This window comes from Cuculus canorus, chromosome 3 (assembly GCF_017976375.1).
Source record: "Cuculus canorus isolate bCucCan1 chromosome 3, bCucCan1.pri, whole genome shotgun sequence".
NCBI classification, from domain to species: domain Eukaryota; kingdom Metazoa; phylum Chordata; class Aves; order Cuculiformes; family Cuculidae; genus Cuculus; species Cuculus canorus.
In genome coordinates this window covers 43741950-43767602 of record NC_071403.1, presented here as the reverse complement: position 1 = coordinate 43767602, position 25653 = coordinate 43741950, and the positions used below count along the sequence as shown (strand labels likewise).

At 36.1% G+C, this 25653-nt stretch overlaps 1 protein-coding gene across 5 annotated transcripts in view; it reads left to right on the top strand.

The window, feature by feature from the left end:
* AHI1 (Abelson helper integration site 1) overlaps window positions 1-25653 on the top strand; it is a 91202-nt gene that overhangs the window by 25328 nt on the left and 40221 nt on the right. For all 5 annotated transcript variants that reach the window (XM_054062509.1, XM_054062507.1, XM_054062511.1 and 2 more), the window contains exons 14-19: window positions 86-189; window positions 791-909; window positions 3691-3821; window positions 5103-5243; window positions 7832-8034; window positions 17363-17480. In XM_054062509.1, coding sequence (XP_053918484.1) covers window positions 86-189; window positions 791-909; window positions 3691-3821; window positions 5103-5243; window positions 7832-8034; window positions 17363-17480 — 816 coding nt within the window. The remainder of the gene's footprint in view (window positions 1-85; window positions 190-790; window positions 910-3690; window positions 3822-5102; window positions 5244-7831; window positions 8035-17362; window positions 17481-25653) is intronic.

The window sequence follows — 25653 nt, the reverse complement described above, 5'->3', positions numbered from 1 at the left end:
CAGTGATTTCTTGTTCATACGTGGCTTTCTGAATTTGTTCTTCTGTGTGGCATTCTCTTACTTATAAGATGTTGTTGTTTAACAGGGCTCCACATGTTCTCAGGAGATAGTTCGGGAATGATAATAGTTTGGGATACATCTGTCAAAGGAAATTCTCAACACCTGTTTCAACACTGGAGGATTAGTCAGGTATACAGGTTGCTAAAACTAGTGTTGTAATTTTTATGCGAACTGTTCCAAATTGAATTATTTGATTTAAATTCAAATTTTTTATACATTAAATTTTGTTTAACTGGAAAGTTGTATTTTCTTTAAATAACTGTACAAAAGAGCTGATAGAAAATGCTTTGATTCACTGGCTTAATTTTTTTTTAAATTGTCTTGCAATTTAGATTTTTTTTGTATATGAGCATGAAATGCTTGAGGTATTAACAGATAAATGGTAATGCATTAGGTTTGTTCTGTAGAGACAGTAATATAGACCACACCTTTTTGCCTGATTTACAAATTGCCTTTATTCATGCCTTAGAGGCCTGATGTTCGGTCAGCAATTCTGTCATCAGCTGTGTTTCAGAAATTCAGAGTTACAGCAGAATTTGCCTTGTGGTTGTGAAAACTTCATTGCCCAGGATGTAATCCTTAATATAGGAACAAATTTTCCTTAACCAAATAGAATGAAGTGGGCAGAGAAAGAATAGTGCAAGAGAAAAATGAATAATAATATGTAAAAACATGAGTCTTAAAACAAAGGTGTTTTTTATTTTTACTTTATTTTTCCTTCTTTTTCTAGGAAATAAAAGAAAATGATATTAAAGGAACACCAATAAATCATTTGGAGATGCATCCAAATGGAAGACGTTTATTAATCCATGCCAAAGACAGTACCCTAAGAATCATGGATCTCAGAATGTAAGTAGATTTTTGCTGACAAATGCATTTTTCTTTTTTGTTTTAAAATTTACACGGGGAAATAAAGTACCATAAAACTATTAAATTCATAGTTGTGGAGAAGAAAGATGTCGTGATAATCAAGGATAGCAATATTAGGGTTAGGAAATTGTTTCAAAAGACTGCTGTATTACAGACCTTTTGTGTGATATTTCGTAAGTCTTTTAGAACAGAATATCCAAAAATTACTAGATTACTTGGGATGTTAAGGTGGCATGAAGGAGAAGACACTAGTCTCCTAATTCACTTTTAAAAATCCAGTCTGGATGTGAAAATAACTTTGAAATTATGATATCTATTTGTATGTTGGTTTCTCATTGCTAAGATTCTGGGAAGAGCATCAGAAATACTGCAAAAGGCAGTGATATACGTATTGTAGTATATTAATCAGGCCATGAGATACTTTAACTTAGTTTTTGATGATTTCTTCATTTTTAATATCTGTGAACATGATTATTTAATAATGAACTATAATAAATAACAAGAGGATCACAGGATTACTTGCATCACTAAGGCTGGAGGGTGTCCAGTCTAGCCCCAATAATCGATACATTAGAACATGTTTCTCAGATTGTTGTCCAGTTGGGTTTTGAATATCTCATAGGATGGAGAGCTTACAGCTTCAGGAAGCAACATGTTCTAGGGTTCATTCACTCTCAAAGTAAAAGAAATTTTTTCTTAAGTTTAAATGGAGTTTCCTGTATTTCAGTTTTTGTCCATTTCTTCTTGTCCTTTCACTGGAAGAGTCTCATTCCTGTTAGTTACACACATTGATAAGATGTACCTGAACATTCTCTTCTGGAAAGTCACGTTGAAGATATGAACACTCTTTCTAAATGATTCATCCTGAATTTCATGAGTTCCCTTCCTCCCCTTGCCATGCACCAAATCAAAGATCCCTGGTGTTCTACATGAAGTTACTTGGGGGAAATACCTTTACAGTGTCATAGCATGAGAAACTGTTATTTTAAAATGTGCTTTTGTACATGTATATATATATATACACGCTTTGTCAGGCAATCTCACTCTTAAATAATACAATTGGTTAGATGTTTAAACTACTTGAAGACTTTCCAGTCTTGTACTGCACTCTTCATCTTTTACAGTAAATGATAAATTGTAATGACTGTGCTAGAAGGCTAAACTATCCACTTAATGGAAGAATGAAATCGGTGGATTAACAGAAGAAACCTGTAGTTTTTGAAGCAGATGATGTTTTTCTATCACTAACTTTCTTAAAAAGTGCAGAGAGTTTTAGCTTGAGAGAGAAAAATGGACATGCATATTAGTTTCTAAGAAAGGGTTAATACGGTGTGCAATTTCACAATTATTTTAAGCCAGTTTATCCATAGGACACACCATCTCCTCCTATCTCCCACACCTTTGGCCATGTATTCCTAGCATTTCCTTATCAACTCCAAAGATCTTTTGATGCAGGGTAAGTCAGATCAGTGACTGATCCGACAAGAAGTCAGCGTACAAATACAAATGATTAATTTTCATTTTAATCAACTATCTGATCTAACTCATCTGGTAGCTGTCCAAACACTAGAGAAGAAATGAGGGAGAACCTGGGAAGATAAGGGTGAAGAGGACAGCAGCAGGGCTGCTGCTTTGACTGCAGCCCATAGTTACATTGGCTTGAGTCAATAAACCACAGGGTCAGATACCCAGCAGTGATAATTTTACACGTCAGCATGAACTGCTCATTCCCTGCATGAGAAAAGAGGGGGTGGAGGTCACAGATCAACACAATTCACTTTGATTGACAGCTAGTTGTTCTTAACTTGCCTCTTTCAACTCAATTTTTTTGATCTGTTTGGATAATGCTGCTCTCTTGTCGGTCAGGTATGTGATCTCCTTAAGGGTTTCATATACAGGTTAGTTTTACGTCTTGCAGAGATCTTCTGCATGACATCTCAGAGATACTATCTTATTCACACAGCTAAAACTCTTTATTTGGCCTAATATGGTCTTGCATTGTGATCATTAAAGCATCCTTATCCCTTCCTTGCCAAATAGAATTGTATCTAAGGGATATGTATTCAGAATATTGTTGAAAATAATTTTCCTGTCAGACTAGCTGCACTGCACTACTCCTGGTATACCTCTGTTGTTTCTACCTCTTAACACATTTTAAAAATTACTGTCTTCTGTCTCTGAGGGCTTTCATGACCTGTTGCCATTCTTCTTGCCTTTAATTCTGCTTTGTAGTATGACTGCTGCGTTAATCTCCATTTTAAACTTTCATATCTTTCCAAGCTGTACCTTGTGTTTGAGCCTTTTACAAGCTGGCTTAAGCTTCTTTAAATAATTTTGTAGATCCTCTCTTACTTGATGCCAACAAACTGTTTGACAGCAGTTCATTAGTAGGTCGTTATTACTATGCTGACCAATAGTGTTAAACTGAAAAAAAAATTAGGATACCTAAGTTGCAAGATAATATTAAAAACATGAACGGTAGTACTAAATCATTGTTGATGTCTGAAATTTGTTGATTCTACTGCTGGTTTTCTAACCAAGAAAACATTACTCTATATCCGTTCTCCAAATCTGAGTATTTCCGTTTTCTAACAAAAGGATTGACCACTTTCACGTGTAACTTTGTATTTGAAAGCCAGGGAAAAGAAAGGACAAACACTGTACTTTGCAAAAGGTGGGTGCTATTTAGGATGCAAGATATATTGACATTTCTGAGAAACAGAAGGAGTACTGACATTTGCAAACTTTCTTTATCTTTAGCTTGGCTACAAAGAAATATGTAGGTGCCACAAATTATAGGGAAAAGATTCACAGCACTATAACACCATGTGGTACATTCCTGTTTTCTGGAAGTGAAGATGGAAAGGCTTATGTTTGGAATCCAGAAACAGGTAACTAATTATTTTATTGTCTTAAGCCAAGTTGTCAGAGCTGGGGGAGTGTTTATTGAAACACTTTTGATATGGAATAAAGCTTCAGTAAAATGTTCTTAAACCTTGAAGCCTTAACTTTGTCTTTTGAATAGTTATTATTAATCTGTAAGATTTAATTCTCTTGAGGAAATTAGTAAGCAGAGGTAGCATTTGTAGTATTGAGCAGGAATGGAGCACCTTAAGCTCTGCTTTTTATGTACTGCAGTTCCCAGTATATGGTTGAGGGTCAGAAAACACAAATTACATCAAATCAGTCTTCTGTGTTTTTTTGGATTTGGTAAATTAGAGAGAACCACTTAATCTGTTTCCCAAGGGTGGCCAGAGACGGAGTATTTTTTGCCTTTGTAATATAAAGTTTCTCATTAATTATTCCCCAAACTGAGTAGTTTCCAAATAGCTACCAAAATCTTTCTGGAAAAATGTTAAGCAAATCCAAGATAAAGAGTTTGTTATCTTCATTGTGCATTGAGGTGAAAGGGACCAGAATAACAGTAGAGGGTAGCCAACTACACCTTTTTGGTTTTGATGACTTTAATGTCTCCGATTGTGATTGAAATAATTTTTAAAAAGGAAGAGGTAAATATTTTAAAACTGGCAACTAACCATCAGTTCTGGTTGGAATTTTTTTCCACATTTCCAACTAAATTAGCGTACGTGTATGCACTACATAATTTGTCTGAAAACTTTAAAGAAGAATAAAAGGAAGAGGAGGAACTTTGTTAGTAGTATGTTTTTGCTTTTGCTTACCTGCTGTACTTGCATTCCCGCTGCCATCAGCTGAAGAGCTAATTTTATTGTTTTGTTTTGTTTTATTTTTTTTTTTAGTATATTTTTATGCTCAACTTTCATTCCTCTTGTCAGTATTATATAATTGAAATCCACAACTAAGATAGCTATCTCTGGTAAAATGCAAGCACAAACAAATACTGTGGAACGCCACCTTTCCAGAAATTGCTTATCAGAACAAGAGAACTCGACTAACCTGATGCATCCTCTGATGTTTTCTGTAGCTTTTGCAGCAGCATTAACTTCTCCGACTTACTGAATAACTTGAAAGCATGTGATATTTTTTGTCTTATGCCAGATACTACTGTTCAATAAGGAAATTGGCAGAATCATATTTAGAGTGACGGTTACTATACTGTAGTAATACAATCTTTAATCAACTGTTATTTATCTGTATCAAATGTGTTTCCACACAAATAATAAATAAATAATAAACGTGTTTCATTTCTGTAGGAGATCAGGTGGCCATATATTCTGAACTCTCCTTCACATCTCCGCTTCGTGATGTTGCCTTTCATCCACATGAACACATGGTGTCATTTTGTGCCTTTGGTCAAAACCAGCCAATACTTGTATATATTTATGATTATAAAGGTACAGTACAAATTTTCATGACCAACACTTGTAAGTAGTTTATTTTCAGAAATTATTTGATATTATTTTTACATCTTTTGAATGGAAAAAGACTCCATTCATTTGATAATACATATCTTTATCCTGAGAGATACCAAAACCCAACTGGACGTGACTCCGAGCTGCCTGCTGTAGGTGACCCTTCTTTCAGTAGGAGCTTAGGCTTACCCAGTCACCAGAGGTCCCTTGCAACCTCAAGTTTAAATGTGTTCTTGTATGTAATCCTGTGTGATTCTTACAGCATTTTATCATATAAAGTCTGCTTCATACAAATATGTAAAAACCTTTGTTCAGTATCAAGGTGGATTATGGAGCGACAAAGTGCTGTTGTTACGAAAATTATTGAGTAGCTTAATATAAATCTGTATTTTGTGCTGGCTATATTACAAGAGAGGAGCTCTATAGAAATGAATTCATATGGCAAAATATAGATTGTTTTCATAAACAAGTGTTATGTCTGTGGTGCGATGAAGTGAGAGATGTTTATTCCTCATCTTACATTAAAGAGAAGATATGCTAGCTTGGAATTTTTGATATACATAATAAAATTCAAACTATCCTTTGCAGGCTTTTCTTATGCTGTGTTTCTGTGCTTAACTTCAGCAATGTCATTGTTTCACTTACAGACATAGTTTCAGATGTAATGTTATATCTAGACGTTATATCAGTAGATAATGTTAATACAAATTGTGCAGTGAATTTTGCATATCTGTAACCAGGGTTTTTTTTGTTTATATTTGCAGTGAACATAGATTTGTAAACCTAATCCTGTCTTTGTACATTTTCCTTTGAAAGAAAATGTACTAATGAGATTACTCATATCAAGTCTCAGTTTAGGTTATTTCTCTGATGAACTGGTTGACTTTTACAGGAAAATAAAGTGGAATGATTTTTACAATCAGTAAACAGTGCTAAACTGGGTTGAGTAAGATAGCTGTATTCTAGATAGTAATGGAAAATTTTTTGAGGGAAGGATTTCTTTAAAATATTTTGACTTTTCAGCAGACAGTGAGTTTAAAAAGCTAATAGAGTGAATTAATAGATATATATATGTCTGTATGTGTTTTTAGAGATCACAGAGATATCACATTGATAATTATTTGTATCATTTGACTGCTTAACTAAGTCACTGCTGACAGTAAGATTTTGCATAGGTTGTAGTCTTTTCTATGTTGTCTGTTACTAACTTTTTGTTCCTTTTTTTTGGTTAAAAGCACACACTTTCCTTTAAGAAGATGGTCTTATTACTACCTTAGTGTTGTAAGAGTTAATCATGTAGCAATACTAATTTTAGTCACACAATTTTAGAGACTCCAACAGTGTGTGTTCTATGTGCACCAAGTTTTATTAATATCCTGGACAAAACTAATCAAGAATACTTTTAACCTTTGTTGACTTGAGACCGTAGTAAAAAAAAAAAATGCAAAATTGAAACAGTTTGTTTAAATGACAATGAGGAAAACTTTCATCAAATGTATCCTATTTTAAAGCAGGCTACCTCCTAAGAATGCCTCCTTTGCCTGTATGTCAAGGCCCAACACAAAAAAAGCAATTAACAGTGCCTGTAACTCTTTTTACTTAACAAATTAAGAAAATCAACTATGATCACCTTCAAAATATTTCCCTTCTGAGTTGACACACAGCTGCATATAATGCTGCCTGTGTTCAAAACAATTCCACAAATCATTCTCTAAAAGGCTGTTGAGGATCTCCATTGTTTTTGCTTTCGCATCTTCTGCCAAGAAAAAATGGGTTCCTTTGAGTACTGACTTGGTCTTTGGGATTTCTTCACCATAAGCCTCAGCCAATAATTTTAAAGTTTCCATCATGTATTTTTTCAGTTTCACAAGAAACTTGATGTTAACTCACTGTTCATTCTTGCACACTGACATTTTCTGACCAAGACCAAGTAAACATCTATATTTGAACATGCACCCATTGTACTGAGTGAAGCGATCAAATTGACCCTTTTATTACTGTGACAGGTTAGAAAATGTTCTGTCACCATCTTTTTGTCTCTCCCATTCTTCATTCCCAAGCTGTAGGATTAGTGTCAGGATTTTTGTTGGACCTTGTATCTAGCAGGTTCTGAAGTTTTACCCAAGTATAGTAAGCTCACTTGAACTAGGCTGAAAAAAAAGTGTATAAAGTACATACTAAAATAGCTGACTTGAGTTCAGCGCAAGCTCTATAACTTCCTTGCCTTTGAAAATTTCCTGGTTTTTTCACCCCTAATATTTCTGTATGGAGAACATTTATTTATAAGCAATAAAAAAAAATATCAGTTCTGTGTGAGAGGACTGTTACTGTGTTACTGATGCAAATATTAGAAGGGAGACATTGTAATCAGGAAGACTTAGGGGGAAATGCTGGCAGTATGTGGAAAATTTCATGCCGTTTTCAGATTTTCGCCATAGCACTAGTAGTACGGCTTCTAGTGATGTTTAACTGAAGACTGGGCTGACAAGATTATAGTAGTCATTCAATTATTTTTTTCCCTTGGCAAAATAAGGCTTCACCTGACCCATTAATATTGGTTATTTCTACAGTTGCTCAACAGGAGGCTGAACTCATGAAAGATCTCGGTTCATCACTTACTGCAGCTGCACCAAGAGGGCCACAGCTTCTTAGCAGTTTTTCTGATATTCCTGTACAAAAAGGTTCAGTGGTGTCTCCAGCAGATCAGTTTGTCAGTGTTGCAAGAGCATCAATGAGAATGCAGAAGGTGAAACAAAAGCTGGATTCTGTTACAGTAAGTCAATTTTAATTACTTTCCAGAAGTGTATAGTCTTCCCTTAGCCAACTGAACATGAGCCAGCAGTGTGCCCAGGTGGCCAAGAAGGCCAATGGCATCTTGGCTTGTATCAGAAATGGTGTGACCAGCAGATCCAGGGAGGTTATTCTCCCTCTGTACTCGGCACTGGTGAGACCGCACCTTGAGTATTATGTTCAGTTCTGGGTCCCTCACCACAAAAAGAATGTTGAGGCTCTGGAGCGTGTCCAGAGAAGAGCAACGAATCTGGTGAGGGGGCTGGAGAACAAGTCTTACGAGGAACGGCTGAGAGAGCTGGGGTTGTTTAGCCTGGAGAAGAGGAGGCTGAGGGGAGACCTTATTGCTCTCTACAACTACCTGAAAGGAGGTTGTGGAGAGGAGGGAGCTGGCCTCTTCTCCCAAGTGACTGAGGACAGGACAAGAGGGAATGGCCTGAAGCTCCTCCAGGGGAGGTTCAGGCTGGATATCAGAAAAAAATTCTTCACAGAAAGAGTCACTGGGCACTGGAACAGGCTGCCCAGGGAGGTGGTCGAGTCGCCTTCCCTGGAGGTGTTTAAGGAACGGGTTGATGAAGTGTTTAGGGACATGGTTTAAGGGAGTGTTAGGAATGGTTGGACTCGATGATCCAGTGGTGATTTGATTCTCAGCCAAAGTTCATGTACTGGGACTCGTATATTGTAACAAAGCATATCTGTGTAGTCTTGGGATCTGTTCTGCTGAAATTTATGCATCTCTCACTAATATTAATGCACCTGTAAGTAGCTCTTTAGAAAAGATTAATTGCATAAAACTAAGTTATTTTTGTTTGTCAGATATTTATGACAAAGAATGATTTTTGTCAGTGCCCATTACCGTTCATATGATTTACTCCGTAGATCGTTATGGCTGAGCTTTAGGAAATTCTCTTTTGTTTTCCTTGGTTTGTTTTTGTTTAATTTTTTTTTGCTTTTTTTTTTTGTTTGTTTGTGGGTTGTGTTTTGTGGTTGTTTTTTTTCCTCCCATTCATCTTTAGAATTGTATGTGGCACAAATGGCAGGGGTTTTGTAGCAGGAGGGCTGCAGGAGTGACCTGTGTAGGAGACTATGTACTGTTCTGTGTTGGGACCAGCTGTTTCCAGCCAGCTCTGCAAAGGATGAGACAGACCCACTGCATGGATGAAATTGGAACAAACAGAAGAGCATATGGTACCTCTGTGAAAACTTATATATGAAAGGTTGGTAGCTGCTAGGTACGGAAGATGCCAGAGCAGAGGAGGAAACGCAACAGGAAAAATGTCAGGAGGTACAAGTGAGGATTCGGGAGGAGGGATGTGAGAAGCCACAGAAGTAGACACAGAAGGAGGCACAGCGGTGATGCAGGAGATGTAAAGTGACGAGCAAATGGAGATGCTGGGAGAGATAACAGAGTAGACATGAAAGGAAAGACAGGAGATTAGTATGGACGCACAATAGAAAACACAGAAGGAGGTATGTCTCTGAAGGGACTGCAGCCCATGGAGGAATCCACACCGGACAATCCATCCTGGAGGGGATTTCAGCTGATGGAGGACCCACACTGAAGCAGTTGAAAGGAGAGGCAAAAAGAGCAAGCCACTGCGCACCTCCTATAGCCTTACCAAAGGGACTAAGTGTAACATAAAGGCAAAAGCAAGGAGAATAAGGACTAGGAAAGAGAAGAGAGAGGTGTCTGAAGTGAAGTTGGGACAGATAAACAGAGAGGAGAAGTATTTTCTGTGGGTGTTTGTATGACTATGTTTTCAATACTTGCATCAGTAATTAAAGCTTTCGTAATTCACAATAAATTTAATTAGGTGAAATTCCTAATTTGAGACAATTTTGTATGCAGCAGAATACAGAATATTCCTGAATAGCGCTGTGTTGTTATAATTACTATTCACAGTGTCATGAACTTCATTTGGAGTTGCGCTTATTATTTATTTTTTTTTTCAGTGTAGTATTAGGCTTTGTCTGCATTAATAAGTAGTGAAGAACGAAAAAAAAAAAAAGGATGAAAGCAGCTGTTGCTGAGGATAATGTAACTTGCTTCACAAGTTTTGCTTTGTATTAGATCTAGTCGGGTTCCCTGGCCTGGACATCCCCATTAGGCCTGTGCTTTGAAACTATCCAAAAGAAAGCTATCCCGCAGTCCTTTACTTTCTGGACTATGAGCTCCCAGTGGACCCATTTAAGAAAAAACTACACTGTAGCTTGAATAGATAATTGTAAAGGCAGCAGCACCATGCTCACATTACGTGTGGCCTCACATAAAGAAGCAAGTCTTCTTCCTGCTTTCTGCTTATTTTGTTTCTTCTCATGTACAGGTGAGCCCTGGTGCCTTCAAGTTGTGTTAGCAATCAGAGAGAGGCACCATGTGGAGGGAATGGAGCATGTAACCTTGTGTCTGGGACAAGTACTGCAGGAAGACATTCCAGAAGAAGTTATTTTTACTTTTCTGGATGTCTTGCCATCTGAGGAAGAAGGCAGGGATAATGAATTTCTGGGGGTCTGTCGTTGCAGCTGCTGAGTCTCTGTTTAGCTAGGGGTTCTGGGCTGTGGGAGACAAACTTGGTTTAGCAGAACCAAGCAGAACTGTGTAACTAGTTAAAATAGATAAGCCCACAGCTGTGTTTGAAAGAATAGCTTTCAGCCACTGGATTTTTGTAACCCTGGACTCCTGTTGCTCAATGGCCAGTTTGGAGTGAGTAAGTCCACTGTGAGCACAGTCATGATCAAGGTTTTGAACAGGATCCTCCAAACTCCCTACTCATAGACCATATATATGGCAATGTCAGAAAGGTCATCTGAGTCTTTGCACCATGTATGTTTCTGAACAATACAGGATGGTGATTGAAAGAGTCATATCCACTCTAATGTCTGTCACAGAGCAGTAGTGATTATACCACTGACATGCTGGGAGGAGATGTCTTTTCGTTGGAAGGACTCTTGATACTCATGTTTTCAGCAATCCAGCGTGAGATGAGGGACAGTGATACCTCCTTTCTAAGCACGGATTAGGATTATTTCTTGCATGTGGGTACAGTATTGCCTGCCTGCATTATCGGAGATTCTGGACAGTCCTGGAGTATAATATATGTGATTTGGAATTACAGTTTTGGATATGTATGCATTTACACGTGTGCAACTCCCTTTTTCATATGAAAAATAATGCATGTATGTAAGAGCAGGCTTTGTTGAAAGGCTTGTTAGAATAAATGCTTTGCTAAAGTGTTTGTCAAAGTAGGCTTCATAAAAGTTGCCATTCAGCTGCATCTATGCAAATGCGCCAATACATGTGGGTGCAGACAAGTGAAAATGGAGAAATCTTTACTAAGCCACACATAGGGCAATGAAGTTGCCCTGTGATAGGGTTGGAATATGAAAATTCAGTGCAGATTTTATCTTGTATATATTTGTCTGACAGGAAAAATAAAAGGCAATCGTGGAGTCACAGAGCAGTTTGAGTCAGAAGGAACCTTAAAGATAATCTAGTTCCACCGCCTTGCCATGGGCAGGGACACCTTTCACTAGATTAGGTAGCTCCAAACCTCATCGAACCTAGCCTGGAACGCTTTCAGGTATGGGGAAGCCATGACCTATTTGGACAGCCTGTTCCAGCATCTTTTTTTTTTTTTTTTTTTGTCAGCTGAGGAAAGCAATTTGCTTTTCATTCAGTTAAAAGATATAATAAATAACTGTATCTTTGTTTCCGAAAGTGCTGCTTGTTATGGGCAAATCTGGTCAGGCTTTGTTTACCTTTCTCTCTTTATGGTTCTCTGTAGGTGTTTAAGGAACGGGTGGATGAATTGCTTAGGGACATGGTTTAAGGGAGTGTTAGGAATGATTGGACTTGATGATCCAGTGGGTCCTTTCCAACCTGGTGATTCTATGATTGCAGTTAATTTCTGGAATAAGCAAATGAGGACTTGTTAACATAAGAAACTAGATTACACTTTTTGTCTAAGTGCATATTTTTTAAAAAAAGTGCAAGCTTGGCTATACTTTTTTTATAACGACACTTTCACAGAAATGTCTTTTTTTAACATCTCTGTGAAAACAAAGAAACATAATATCTTTTTTTGGTAGATTTTTTAATATGATGGGGAAGGTCTAGAGTCTAATGAAATACTTAGGAAGCAGAAGGGGCAGAGAGAGGTTATGAATGTCTAAATGGTTACATGATTACCTGAAACTTTATACTGTATTTATAGTCATATCCTAATGTCTTTTACCAGCAGGTACCGAGGAAGACCTTTCTATATGTATTTGACAAGATGTGAGTCAGAAAAAATTCTGATGCCTATTTTCCTTCTTTAGTAGGAAGAAGAGTAAAATTGTAGAACAAGTATTTTAGGGTGTGTTTCATATGTGACAGAGATTACATCCATTTTTCATTTGTACAAAAAAAGATATTTTTAAAGTTTAGCTACTTAAGTAATGGATTTATTTTCTCCCTCTCCCCGGCCATGTGTTCATTGATAGCAAGACTCATAACCAGCTGCAGAAGACATCAACAGTTCACATAGGAATCTCCTTGGCTCTTACTAAGTGAGACAGATATAGATTTTCTTACTAAGTGAGACAGATCTAGATCTAGTCAGTTGGTGTTGACTTTGGCCAATTCTGCTAAAATGTGTATATCCAGGCAGGTCCTTAAGCTGAAAAGCCAGCTTTATCTGAGCCAGGAAAGGGTTATATTCTCTGTCTTTAATGGCTGAGTTGTCTACACAGCCTGTGTATATCTGAGCCTGTATTTAACTGTTTTGTGTCTTGTACAAAGAATCTGGTTTTCCTTGTGGTCAAAGAAAGAAGCTTACCATTCCAAATGTTTATAATAATTTTAATTTCTTCTTAAATTTTTTTTAAAAGGGAGAAAAAAAAAAAAAAGCTTTTGTGATAAGCCTGTAATTGAAATGATGGAACTCTTTGGCAGAAGTAAGGAATCAAACATATATGATTACTGTGTGATGAGACCTATCATCTACAGACAATGGCTATATCTAAACAGTAGGATCAAGCACCTTCTAGCTTCAGTTTTCATGTGTATGCCCTGGTCATTTCTGGGCTTCCATGTGGAAAAACAATAGAGCACCCAAGTTATGAGGGAACTAATCTGGATGATCAGAGTAAGAGGACTGTAGGGATCATCAGGGAAACACACTTGCTTCAGACAAGCGAAGTAAATATTTTTCAATTTTGCTTGTATGTAATGGAATGATATTTTAGCTGCCTTTCATTTTTTCCCATTTAGTCTAGAAGTTATTTAAGAGCAGAATACATGAGTCTCTAAGTGATTGCAGGACACACACGGCAGCAGAATCCCAACTTCACTAGAGTCCTCCTAATGCTGCTGTCATAGAAGTTATCGCATTTTTACACAGATGTAGATTTGATTCAAACTTACAATGTAAATTTAAAAGCTGTAGTACTGTACTCCTACTTTAAGCATTATTCCTATGTATTTTTTTCTAACATTGAGGAAAAACAGAATTTGTGTTGTCAGTTCTTAAATTCTTCATAATTATAGTTTAATTATGATTTTAAACTGTCTTACAAAGTGTCCTACGGGCCTAACATTTCGAAAGGGACACCTGAAGCTAGAAGAATAAGAGGTAGCGCAGAGCTGGCCAACTTTATTTGACTTGCAAGTATATATGGAAATGTCAATTATATTGCTTGTAAAGATCATAAAATTGCATACTCAGGAAAAACAAAAAAATGTTATTGTCAGCTTCTCAAGTCTTCCAGTATTCTGGTTTTCATCTCATGCAATTCACTTTTAATGTGAAAGCGAGTTCCACTGAAGATGTGTATTTGCATAATTTGCATAGAGCTTCCTTAACACAAAAAAGAAAATGCAAATCAACTTTGAACTTGGCAAAAATTATCTCGGTATCCTTTATCACTAGAAAAACTTAATGGATGTTACAACTCTTAGTTTTACTCAATTCAGGGTAGTAGTAAACTGTGTCTTTGATAAAGCTGTGGTTTGTGCATGAGGCAAGTGGAGCCTGTTGTGAAAAGTAAGTGGACTGATGGTTGGCTTTCTTAGCCAACTTTACTCGTTGTGAAGGTATTTAGCAATGCCTTCCCACAGCATGCGTTTCAAAAAAAGATTGCTTCACTCTATTCTGTAGGTAGTCTTAGGTCCATCTGTTGTAGGAGAATTAATTACGCTTTGTAGGACAGCATACTTCACCTGCAAGCAGTTCTGCTGAATCATTAGTCCTCACTTATATTAGCTTAATGGTTCCTTCTGTTATGATGATGTGGGCTTTTTGTCTCTTTGGGCCTTTTAGAGATTTAAATAATACTAAAGAGCTAGTGGCAGAAAGGTCATTAAAACTCTGATTTTGTATTTAGTTTGGATGGGCATTTTTTTATAGCTCACCTGTGCTGAGCCTCATGGCCTGTCATGGAGGGACTTAATCTCTCCTGTAAGACTGCTTAAATTTAAAACTTTCTAGTATTTCTTCTATAAAAGTGGGTTTTATCTTGTTTTTAAGGACTTGGAGAGGAAGGAAGAGTTTTAAAATAGAACTCATTGTAAAAATGCCAAGCATACTTTCAATATTTTAATGTGTGTGTCTGTTGCATTTCATTTCAAAACATGCTATTTGGCATATATGATGAGAGTATTTTAATAATAGCAGGAAAATAAAGAAATCCATTAAATGCCACACAGGAATAATTTACACATGAAGTTCCATATCTCTTATGTAACTCATTCAAGCACCACAATAAAGACAGGTTTCTCCTGATATATGTTGTCCTCCAGGATGAACCAATGAAGTGTATGCTAAGCGCTAGTTTTGAATAGTTTGTTCTGCTGTATTTATTTCCAAAGGCTGATATATTCGACCTGTCTTCACTATCTGGTAGTGTCTGAAACCAATTTCATGATAGCAAATTTGAAAGACAATTCCATGAGAATACTTTACTGGAAAATGTGCATTTTTGTCACTGGTGGTGTATTGTGCATTCGGCAAGAAGTTCATGCGGGGACATCTACTCATTTGTCTTACTGCATAAAGACTCTCCCCAGAGCTAACAGTGGATAAACAAAGATGAAACACTGTGAAGCTGTGCTCAACGTGTTTGAAGGACAGATTATTCTTCTGGGTTTCAGTAAACACATAAGCTAATGGCTTTCCGTCATATTTTTTTGTATTAGAGAAAATTTTATATTAATGAAACATAGTCACTTGCGTATGTAGAGTTTAGAAAAGCAGATTGATTTTGTTGTTGTTCAGTAAAAAAGGCTTCTCCGTTCTGCCTACATTTCGCAACATCTGTTTACTAACATGCTGTTGAATTGGTGCAAAACTGTAAAGTCTGGCTGATTTAATGCTTTTTTAAAACAATGTCCAATGGCTGATCTGATTTTCTTTACTTTCTGGTCAATCTTGGAGTATAGTCATTACAGCTACACACAGTAGCTGAGAGAACTTGACTAGTAAAGAACAGGTTTTTTTATCATGAACTTCTTTAAGAATTAAATCCATATTGGTACGCAAAAAAACCCAGATACATCAAGATTGGAGCTGTTGGAATGGGTCCAGAGGAAGGCTGCAAAGATCATCGGAGGGCTGAAGTACCTTCCCTGCGAGGACAGGATGAGACAGTTGGGCTTGTTCTGCCTGGAGAAGAGAAGGCTCAGAGGAGATCTTATAGCGACCTTCCAGTACCTGAAGGGGCTACAGGAAAGCTGGAGAGGGGCTATTCACAAAGGCTTGTAGGGATAGGACCGAGGGAACAGGTTTAAACTGGAGAGGGGGAGATTTAGACTAGACATTAGGAAGAATTTCTTCACCATGAGAGTGGTGAGACACTGGAACATGTTGCCCAGGGAAGCTGTGGCTGCCCCATCCCTGGAGATGTTCAAGGCCAGGTTGTTCAGCCTGATCCAGTGGGATGTCCCTGCCTATGGCAGGGGAGTTGGAACTAGATGATCTTTAAGATCCCTTCCAATCCTAACTGTACTATGATTCTATGAGGAAGGTGTAGTGTAGTAGTACAGAAGAGATGATAGCAGTTATCCTGTATGGCTCAGTCAAGTTACAACACGTCTTTAATGTCATATTATGTGCATCCCAGTACACCTGCCAATGCTCAAATATTCTGCATTATTGAAACCAGTTGAATTGTTTAATATTTATTAAATGATAGAAATAATAGTTTATATAAATTATATCACTTCTGGGAATAAGCCACTGGTTCATTTCAGTTTAGCCATCTGACAGAATTTACAAGCGAGTAGATTGAAAATTTTCAAAATGTTATTGTTCTGTTTTGGCCCACAACTAAAGTTTTAAGGGTCTGATCTAGAGTTTACTGAGGCCAAAGGAAGTGCTCCACTGAGTGTGGCCTTTTAGTTAGGTTGAGCGGCCATATCCCTTTATTGGGAATATACAGATTGTGAAAGAGACTTGACAAGAATTGCATTGTTTTATGTAAATAGCTTAAATTTTAGCATTTTAATCTATTTTATTTGAAGAAAATTACAAATATTTTATTTAAGATCTACTTTCCCTCCCTTTTGACTGTATTGTCAAAGCAGCCAAGGAAAATGTTTAACAAATGGCAAAATTCTCAGCTGAATCACATAAAAAGCCAAAGACTATCCTAGTATGTTTTTTACATAGACTGTATTGGATAATATGTCAAAAGTAAAGCATTGTAATAGCTGCATATATGTCAAGAAACTCTATAGTAAACCAAATTTTAACCATGTTGTTTTTGTTACTTTGGAAATTAGGGTTGTGGGTATTTTTTGTGTAGCTTACATGAAGGAAGCGTCTGGTCTTTCGAGCTAACTATGCTTTATTGATTTGCAGAAATTGGGTCTGTGTTAGGAGTGGTTTGAGGTTTTTTATTTTTCTCTTAGTCTAATACTAAGTAATATCTTTGTTGATGTAGTGTAGTTTGAGTACTCAAAAATGAGAAGTTATTTTACAAGTTTATAACCATATATATTTTTTCCATACATGAAGATGCAATGAGATGCCGATTCAAACAGTTCTGTTCCATTGTTTGCACTGCTTGAGGGTTTGTGTCCGTGTGTAAACATGCAATTCTATTTATAACTTTGTCAATAATTTTTCCAAGTCTGTCTCTCCAAATAACCTAAAAAAAAACCAAACAAACACCAAACCTTACCATAGAAACTTATCATTGAGACTTGAGTCTCAGTTTTTTGGATGGCATTTAATAGTTATTTACAGTAAGCAAATATTTCTTTTCCAGCCATTGCATCAGTAAGTAACCCAGGAAATTACATTTCGCTTTCTGATTTCTCTTTCGTATTGCAGGCAAGCTCAAATCTCTTGCTTCCGGCGCCATCGTCGCTGTCACCACACTCCAAGCTAGGACTGCCAGGCACTCTGAGCACTTCACTGAATCCTCTGTATTCCTTAACTGCTAAAAGTGGTAAGTTTCTTTCTTTATTTCTTCACTGTCTGTAGGGAATGAGTAATAACTTCCATAAGGATTTTTTTCTGCTTTTTTTCTAAATTTTGCTGTGCAGCTTTTTCAGGGGGTTTCCTGGTTGTGTGTGGTATTGTTTATAAAGTGTAGTATAGTACAGTCCAATACTGATATTTTCACTTGTATTGCTTTTTTCTTTAAGCTGTATACTTACATATTAGTGCTATATATTCCTAGAACAATGTGAGATTGCCAGCTTTTCTTAATGTAATATTTTGATAGTGTTTTAATATATAATTTAATGTCTGAAACACAGACACCTAAAACCAGTAAAATCGTATTTTTAAAAACATATGTACTCAAATAAGAAAATACTAATTTAAAAAAGCAGTTTACTTAAGAATCATAGTGCTTGGTAGTCTATTTGCAGATGTATTTTTAGGAGTTTGTTTCATAAGACATTTTGTATGCAGATATTTTGAGCAAAAACTAAGCTATGGGATTATGTATTTTTGTGATACTTTGCTAATAATATCTTTTCCATTGCTAATAAAAATATTTAATAATAAAATTGATCATTTTGTGCTTTTTTTTTCTCTTTTTTGGGCACCTGTAAAATAATACAGAACCTTAGTTTCTAAGTGGTTTGTTTTGTATCCTTGAGAAGAGTAAAAAGAAGTCCGAGGGAGGGTGGAATATATAATGAACTAAAAGCAGGTAATAGAGATTTAAAATGTAGATAGTAAAAATAGGAGTGGCCTCTATAATTATACAGAATTATCTCCTAGAGGCAGACTATTTTCTTCACAAATCAAGTTATGATTACTCTTTCTGTGTAGTGAGGGAAAGAGTCTTTCACATGGAGTTAAAAAATTGACTACGACTCTCAAAATCACTCTTAGTCACTAATTCACAATACAAATGGCTATATACGAAGTAACTTCCCATTTGCTACCATAACAAAAGAGTGTTGAGCCGTAATAATGTTCATCTATCATGCAACAGATGCTTAATTGTTTCTGGAATGCATAGATCTTATGGAACCACTAAATTATGTCTAACATATTCCTGTAATATGGCAGAATATGCTGTCTTACATATTGTGAATATTTAAAAGTGGACTAACCCTTTAAAGAGCATTAACATGTACTTTAAATTGTTTTGAATGGCTGTAGCTAGTATTTCTCAAGCAGTGCATTTTATTGTCTTGAATTTTACTTTATGCAGAAGCACAGATAAATGTATTGATGGAGACTTCTTAAATAGCATGAACAAGCATAGGTATGTTATAGCTGTTCATATGTGCTCCCTATGTAGTTGTTTCCAAAACTGACTAAGAACTTCAAGACAGTCCACAGCTACAGAATATTGTTTATGCAGGGGAAATATGGTAAAGAAGAGGTACATTCTAATAGTCTTTCAACAGGCAATGAAAGCAAGGAGAAAATGAAAGATTTTTAAGGTAAGAAGACTAAAAAAAAAATGCTAGTGGACCACAATTGAAATAGATTTTCCCATAAGAGGCTCTTTAAAATTTTAAATGACTTCTCTGTTATTTTGAAGGCCTCCAAGTTGTTCTACTGTGATAGAATTGCTTTCAGTGAAACATATGGGAAATATTTACTCATCTAATTTCATCTCTCCCCATTGGAAATAGAATGCTTGTGTTCATAGTTCCTAAATGCCAGTTTAATTTTACTTTTGAATACCAGATCAATACTTAAACAGATACATTCATTTATGGATTGTGCTGGAAGCACAAAACCTTTTTTTTTCTGTGTTGGTTTCATATACACTATATATATATGCTTTTCTGTACTTACGTTACTGGGATGCTGCTTTGTTAACAACTGCCTGCAGTACAGAGATCAGTCATTTTTTGTTCAGCGGACAGTTACATTTTCCTGAAGGGTACGTTGGCATTTATTCAGTCTCCTCATTCTCACACTGTCCTTTTACTGTGTATTTAGTGCTTCTTAAAGCGAAATCCAGAATTCCCATTACAGTGAAGTTCCTACAGACAGCATGTGTAAAGCTCTGTTAGCAATTTTGTTAACCATGTACCTGATATGTGTGCATGCAGACGTATTGACTTGATAAGGTTGTAATTGATGTCTTGTGATATGGACAGTGTAGTAGCCTGGATACATGCTACTTCCTACTTTTAGCAAGACAGTTTAATTTAGGTCTTGTCTTAGGTAGGAAACAGTGTAAAAACAGAATACCCACCTCTGTAATTTATGAACAGTAGCAGTAATACTGTAGATGTTTCCTGACTTCTAAATCTTTTTCTGTCCAGATATGTCTGCAAAATAGCTTTAAGTGATTTCCTAATACTTCAAATAAAAGTAATATTCCCTACTATGCCTTTTAAATATGCCTGTTCATTTTAACATGTGGGTTCTGTATACTCTCAAACATATAATATGTTTTGGCTTTTTGTCAAGTGCCTACTTGCACATACATATAGGCTTTAACAAAGCTCCAGTTCTTGTTCTGCTATTCCTTCCTCAAGATCATTTATTTTAGTGTCACTGAGGCAGGACTGCCTTTGTCTCCAGCCAGTTCTGCCTTATTCATTATTAGCATGCTCAGGAGTGCAACCCTTTTAGTCAGCCTGTCTGACATCTGCATCTAAAAGTTATCCCCAGCAAATTCTGGAAGTCCAAATTGCTTATAGCCCGTGTTTTTGTGTCTCAAGGAGATATCGAGGTGGTTAAAAACATCCATGAGAGCCAAAGCCTGTGATTGTGAGATTTCTTTCTCTGTCTAAAGAAGGCTTTATCCACTTCCTGGTTTTGATGAGGCAGTATTTAGCAGGTGCCCCCCATGACATCCATTTTTTCACCCACTCTTCCAATTCTGATCCATACACTCTTGACAAGCCTGCCACCTGCTCTGTAGCTCTGCACACTTGAACTTCTCCTCCCTTCCTTACAGCACTCTCTATTCTTGGCTTTTCCATTGGTTCTTTCTAAAGAGCCTGTGTCTGCAGGTTCTCACAACACTGCAGTCAAACAGTAAGAAACATAAATATATAAATATTTTATGTGAAGGAAAACTTCATGAAACACTGAAAATATTGCTCAGTGACATTTGTCATTCCAATATAGCCGCTTTCGTCAGCAACAATGTTTTGTGAAAGCAGACTGGAGTCATTTGGAAATCACTTGGGTTCATACATACTTGAATATTTCATAGTGTGATAGCAAAGATGCCCCTTCTTATTTCAGTCTTCCCTCTGTTCTATAAAGTTTTAGAGGCTTACACTGAGTACCTCTTTCTGATTATTTAATTTTTTTAAAAAATGAACTGTTATCTTTATGAAGTGGCTCCATATAGTGAAACAATCTGCTAGTGATTTGTTTTTCTGTATGCTCAGCTGCTGTAACTTCTAATTTTAAACTACTCTCAGATCGTTCTTTGTCTCCTGGAGGAGTGTGTTCAGTCATAGGGTTTTTTATCCCTGATCTTGAATTTTACATGTGATGCTTAGATATCTTAACTTACTGTGTTCTAAATTAAATAATTCATTGTTTAATCATAAAATAGAGAGCTCCAGCACCTTTCTCAACCACAGAACTTTTTTATAAGAGATGAATAAAGACAAGATCATAGTATCATTGATGTCGGAAGGCACTGACCCTCCTGCTCAGAGTAGGTTCACTTAGACCACTTAGAGCAGAGTACTCAGGACCATGTCTAGTTGGGTGTTGATATCTCTAAGACTCCACGACATCTCTAGAAAACCTCTTAAAATATTTTACTGTTCTCACAGTAAAGGGGGTTTTCTTATGTTTAAATGGCATTTTTTTTTAATTTCAGTTTGCATTGGTATGTGGGATTATTCCTCTCCAAATGCAGGACTTTGCATTTCCTTTTGTTGAACTTTGTGAGGTTCTTGTTGTCCCATTTCTGCAGCTTGTCAAGGTCCCTCTGAATGGCAGTGTGTCTCTCTGCTTCAGTACTAATTTTGTCATACCTGTAGTACTACTTTGCAGCACCATACCGTAGTGTTGCCCAGGACTTTGTCTTAGGCATTCTTATCTTTTTGTTGTTGTGTTCTCGTCTTTGCACCTTCTGCCAGGATAACCCTTTTCCTAGTTGTTATTTTATAAACAAATGAGGAAGTATCAAAAGCTCCAGCTTTCAATTACCCATTCTTTAAGAGACACTAAAATTCCCTCTGGTTTTGTTTTCCATTGTCCTTAAGCTTGTGAGAATCTTTGAACAGTGAAATCATCTTTCTGTACTCTCAGACACCGTTTTGCAGATCCGTGGCATGTCATGAAAGAAATAGCCAGATTTTTAGTTTTTATTCAACAGTGACTCTTCAGTAACTCCCACGGTTTTCAGGGCACGTTTTCTGAAATAAATCTTAGATTTCAAGTAATTGTAATTAGCAATGACCCTAATAATTAAGTATCTGGGAGATTGAAGCTCAACTATAAAAGCTGCACAGATCTTTTGACTAAAACTTTGACTTCAATAAAACCAGTTAATTAAACTTACTCTTAAAAATTAATTACGTATCTGCTAGAAACATGATGGTTCTTGTATCTTTAAAAATCTGAAAAACAAAAAACACAACACTTTGGCAGGATTGAGAACAATTAGAAATGTTCTCTCCATTACACAACTGACAGTCAAGGGTGTTTTCCACATGCATAAAGTGAAAGCTTCAAAGCACTCTATCTCACTCTCTGAAGATATTAATAAAACTGACTTTGCATTTAAGTCCTCTATAATATTTGATAAACTGTTTAAATCTTTTTTCAGTCTCAAGCAAACAGTAAAATAGGTTCCTATGTCCAAGATACTGAAAATATTTACCCATCAACTAAATGCTCTTAAAATACTATTTTGATTCTCATTTTTTTAGAAGCAGAAAAAGGAAGTATGTCAAGTAGCAAAATCCACATTGTTGCAGAGATACTACAGAAACACTGTCAAAAGTTACATCGTGATATGTATATTGATATCATTGATTACATTTTTTCAATGTTTTCTACTTTCTTCCCAAATCTGTAACATCTGTCTTCAGTACTACCATAGTCCTGTAGGGCTTAACTGGTTTTTTTTATTTATTTTAGGGGTATTTATCTTGCTTCTGACATAATTTTGTGCCACTCAAGGAAGAATGTGTGTGGAAAGCTAGGTCAGTGTGGCCTTACTCTTTTCATCTCTTAGTAAGAAACTATTAGGGGGAAAAGAGTCATGCAAACTTTGATTGAAAATGTATCAAATAGACAATTTAATTCAGTTTTACTGAATAAGTTAGCATGGCTTAGTTTTCTGATTTGAGAATAAACAACAATAAAATATCATGAAGAGAGATTAAAAAACATGACAGAGTATATATTATAAGTTGTGTGTATGTATGCTATGTAGTACAGGTATAACATGAAATACACTATTTGTAGTATATCTCTAGCTATGTTTGGATACAGTTTGGTGACATTTTCAAAGAGGACTGCAAGAACTGATTGACAGACAGACGACAACTAAGAGAAGGCATGTGTTACAGCCAGAAGCGTTACCAGCTTTCCCACACTGCTGTGCTGAAGTTATATAAGGCTGAACTTGGGGGATTGTTTTTGTTTAGAGGGAGTGCTAGTACGAATGCCAGTTGAAGAGATCTCTTTAGTAGGATACAATCCATGCAGGTGGATTTAATGGCACACACATAGCTAAATACTTTTTTTATCCTAACATATTATTGTAAATACTCTGTTTTATGAAATTTTAAAACAGGAGTGAAATTTCTTCCTATTTGTTTTTTAAGAGAAAATAACTTAAGTGTGTATAAAAGACTTCTTGAGGAGAAAGATAAAGATGAGATAAGATAAGATAAGAAGTCTCAATTTTGTCTTGAAAGACTCTGGGTATATCTATTCCCTGTTAAACTGTAATATGTGTTACCTCATTAGTGCACCCAACAGCTTCATTTAGATTTGCTGTGATGGGAAAAGCAATTAAGCCTGCAAGGCTGCACAGATCAGAGCTATGGAAATGGTGTAGCAATTTGCCATAATGTCTAAGTCACTTTGAGATATTTCTTTTGAGCCACACATCATCTTAAAATTGGGGCAGGAGCATATTGTGGTGAAGAGGAAAAAGTATGTACCTAAAATTGGTTTAGCACCCACACTGTTAGTTGAAAGTGCTTTGAGTGTAATAGAAGCTGCAAGGAGAAATAGGTGATGATGGAAACTAATTTTCGTTGCTCTTTTATGTAAGAGAATACTTACAAAAGGAAAGTAGGTAATGTTTAATAATCTCACAAATGCCATCTCTCAAATTCATTAGTATTGGTGAGTTTGCTTACCTCTTTTTTTTTTTCTTTTTTTTGTGAAGCTAATTAAGAAAATAATGAAGTGACATTATGACTCCTTCTGCAAAAGGGTTTTAGTGGGTTTTTTTTTTTCCTGGTGGCCTGATATGTTTATCTTTGTCTATTTGTTGTTACTACTATAGAGGAACAAATGCAAGTTTCTTGTTCGCCACGGGGTAGTTGTATTAGCAATAGCAATGTAATAGTGTAGTCAGGCAGTCCAGTGGGGAAATATCTTCGATTAGTAGTCTGCTACTAGTCGTCTTTAGGTTTTAAACTGTAGTAATACAGAACACTGTTAGTATCTTGTGGAGGTGCTGCCCAAATAGGAAGTGGTCTAAGAATACATTAGAATAAAAGTTTACAGAATGGTTAGCTTCCTGCAAGCTACAATCTGCTTATAGTAGATGATCTCATGTGTTTGAGAAGGGTGAATGTGCATTAAGATGAAAGAAATGTGTGCCCAGTACTTGTCTCACGTGTCAATTACGTTTCTATGGGTTTATGCAGTTTGCTGTTTTACTACTCTGTCATGTATTTTAAGAACTGATCCTACCTGACACATTTTCTGGAAATTTAACTTTTTAAAAATTTTCAAGATCATTCTTACATTTTTATGGGGATGGATTTTTTTTTGTAAAATGCGGCCTTTTCATTTAATTATTCTCATAGGACAGTAGATCTAAAAATTGGAAATTTTAGCCAGTAATTTTCTTTTTCATTCTTAAGCATGGAAATATGCAATCTTTTTTGTTATTATAACAAGTAGCTAATAGCAGCTTTGCAGAATTCTCACATTTGGTGTAATTTGTAGAACTCAGTTGCGTCTAGCTTTTTGGTTGCTTGGAGTATATATGTTCTCCTCCTTTTGGAAACTGAATTACTTTTAAACACCATCACCCCCCAGTTTGGATAACAATAACATTTGAAAATTGTTATAAGAAAGTGCAGAAAAATAGCATTTTTTAAGAGAATAAACTGGGCTTATTGTAGTCCCTAGTTTTTTTAATATATTATTTTTATTTTTTTTTCTCCTATTAACCAAAGATAATACTTTTACCTTCATTACAAGGCTTTATTTTAACTATAAAGCACTGCATAGTCGCAGAGAAATGATGGGTTAAGTTTTATATCCAATTACCAGAATTTCTCTTTAGTTTTCAAATGAGGGTAAGAGAAGGGAGTAGAGACGAAGTACCACCTGAACACCACGGATCAGATGTTCAATATGTGTGAACTAACTTAATTACACTGAAGTTAGGTAAAAATATTTTTACCATAAGCAGAACATTAGGTCTAAATTTTTTATATACATATATGTGGGTGTATTTTTTCTCATAGCAGAATGGAAGATCTGAAAAATATGATTAAAAATTTTTCTCAAAGTTAATTTTCTTTTTCAGTGCTAGAAATATCCATCACAAGATCTATTTTTTTTTTGTGCCTTTTGTGTTCTTTTATCATCTATTTTGTTATGCAATTTGCATTTTGAAGGCAAGATACTTGAGTATTGTGTCAGTTTCTTCAGTGCAAAAAGATGGCAAAAGCTCATTTGTCATCTGCAGCCAATCTATGCATGGACTTCCCTGATCTTAGTCCTTCTGCTCAGTCACTAGAGCCATTTCTAGGATATTCCACCTTAAAGCTGGCCTTGGAAGTAAATAAGAATTAAGAGTACTGGGACACAGCTGTGCCCTCACCATGGCTTACAGGCAGCTCAGGTGATTCTGCAGAGGAAAGAACTTCTTCAGAGCTCTGTGACCCTACTGTACCATCAACATCAGTAACCAATGTCAGAGTTTTGGCTCAAGGCACGAATACAGGACTTTGTTTTAAAGTAGA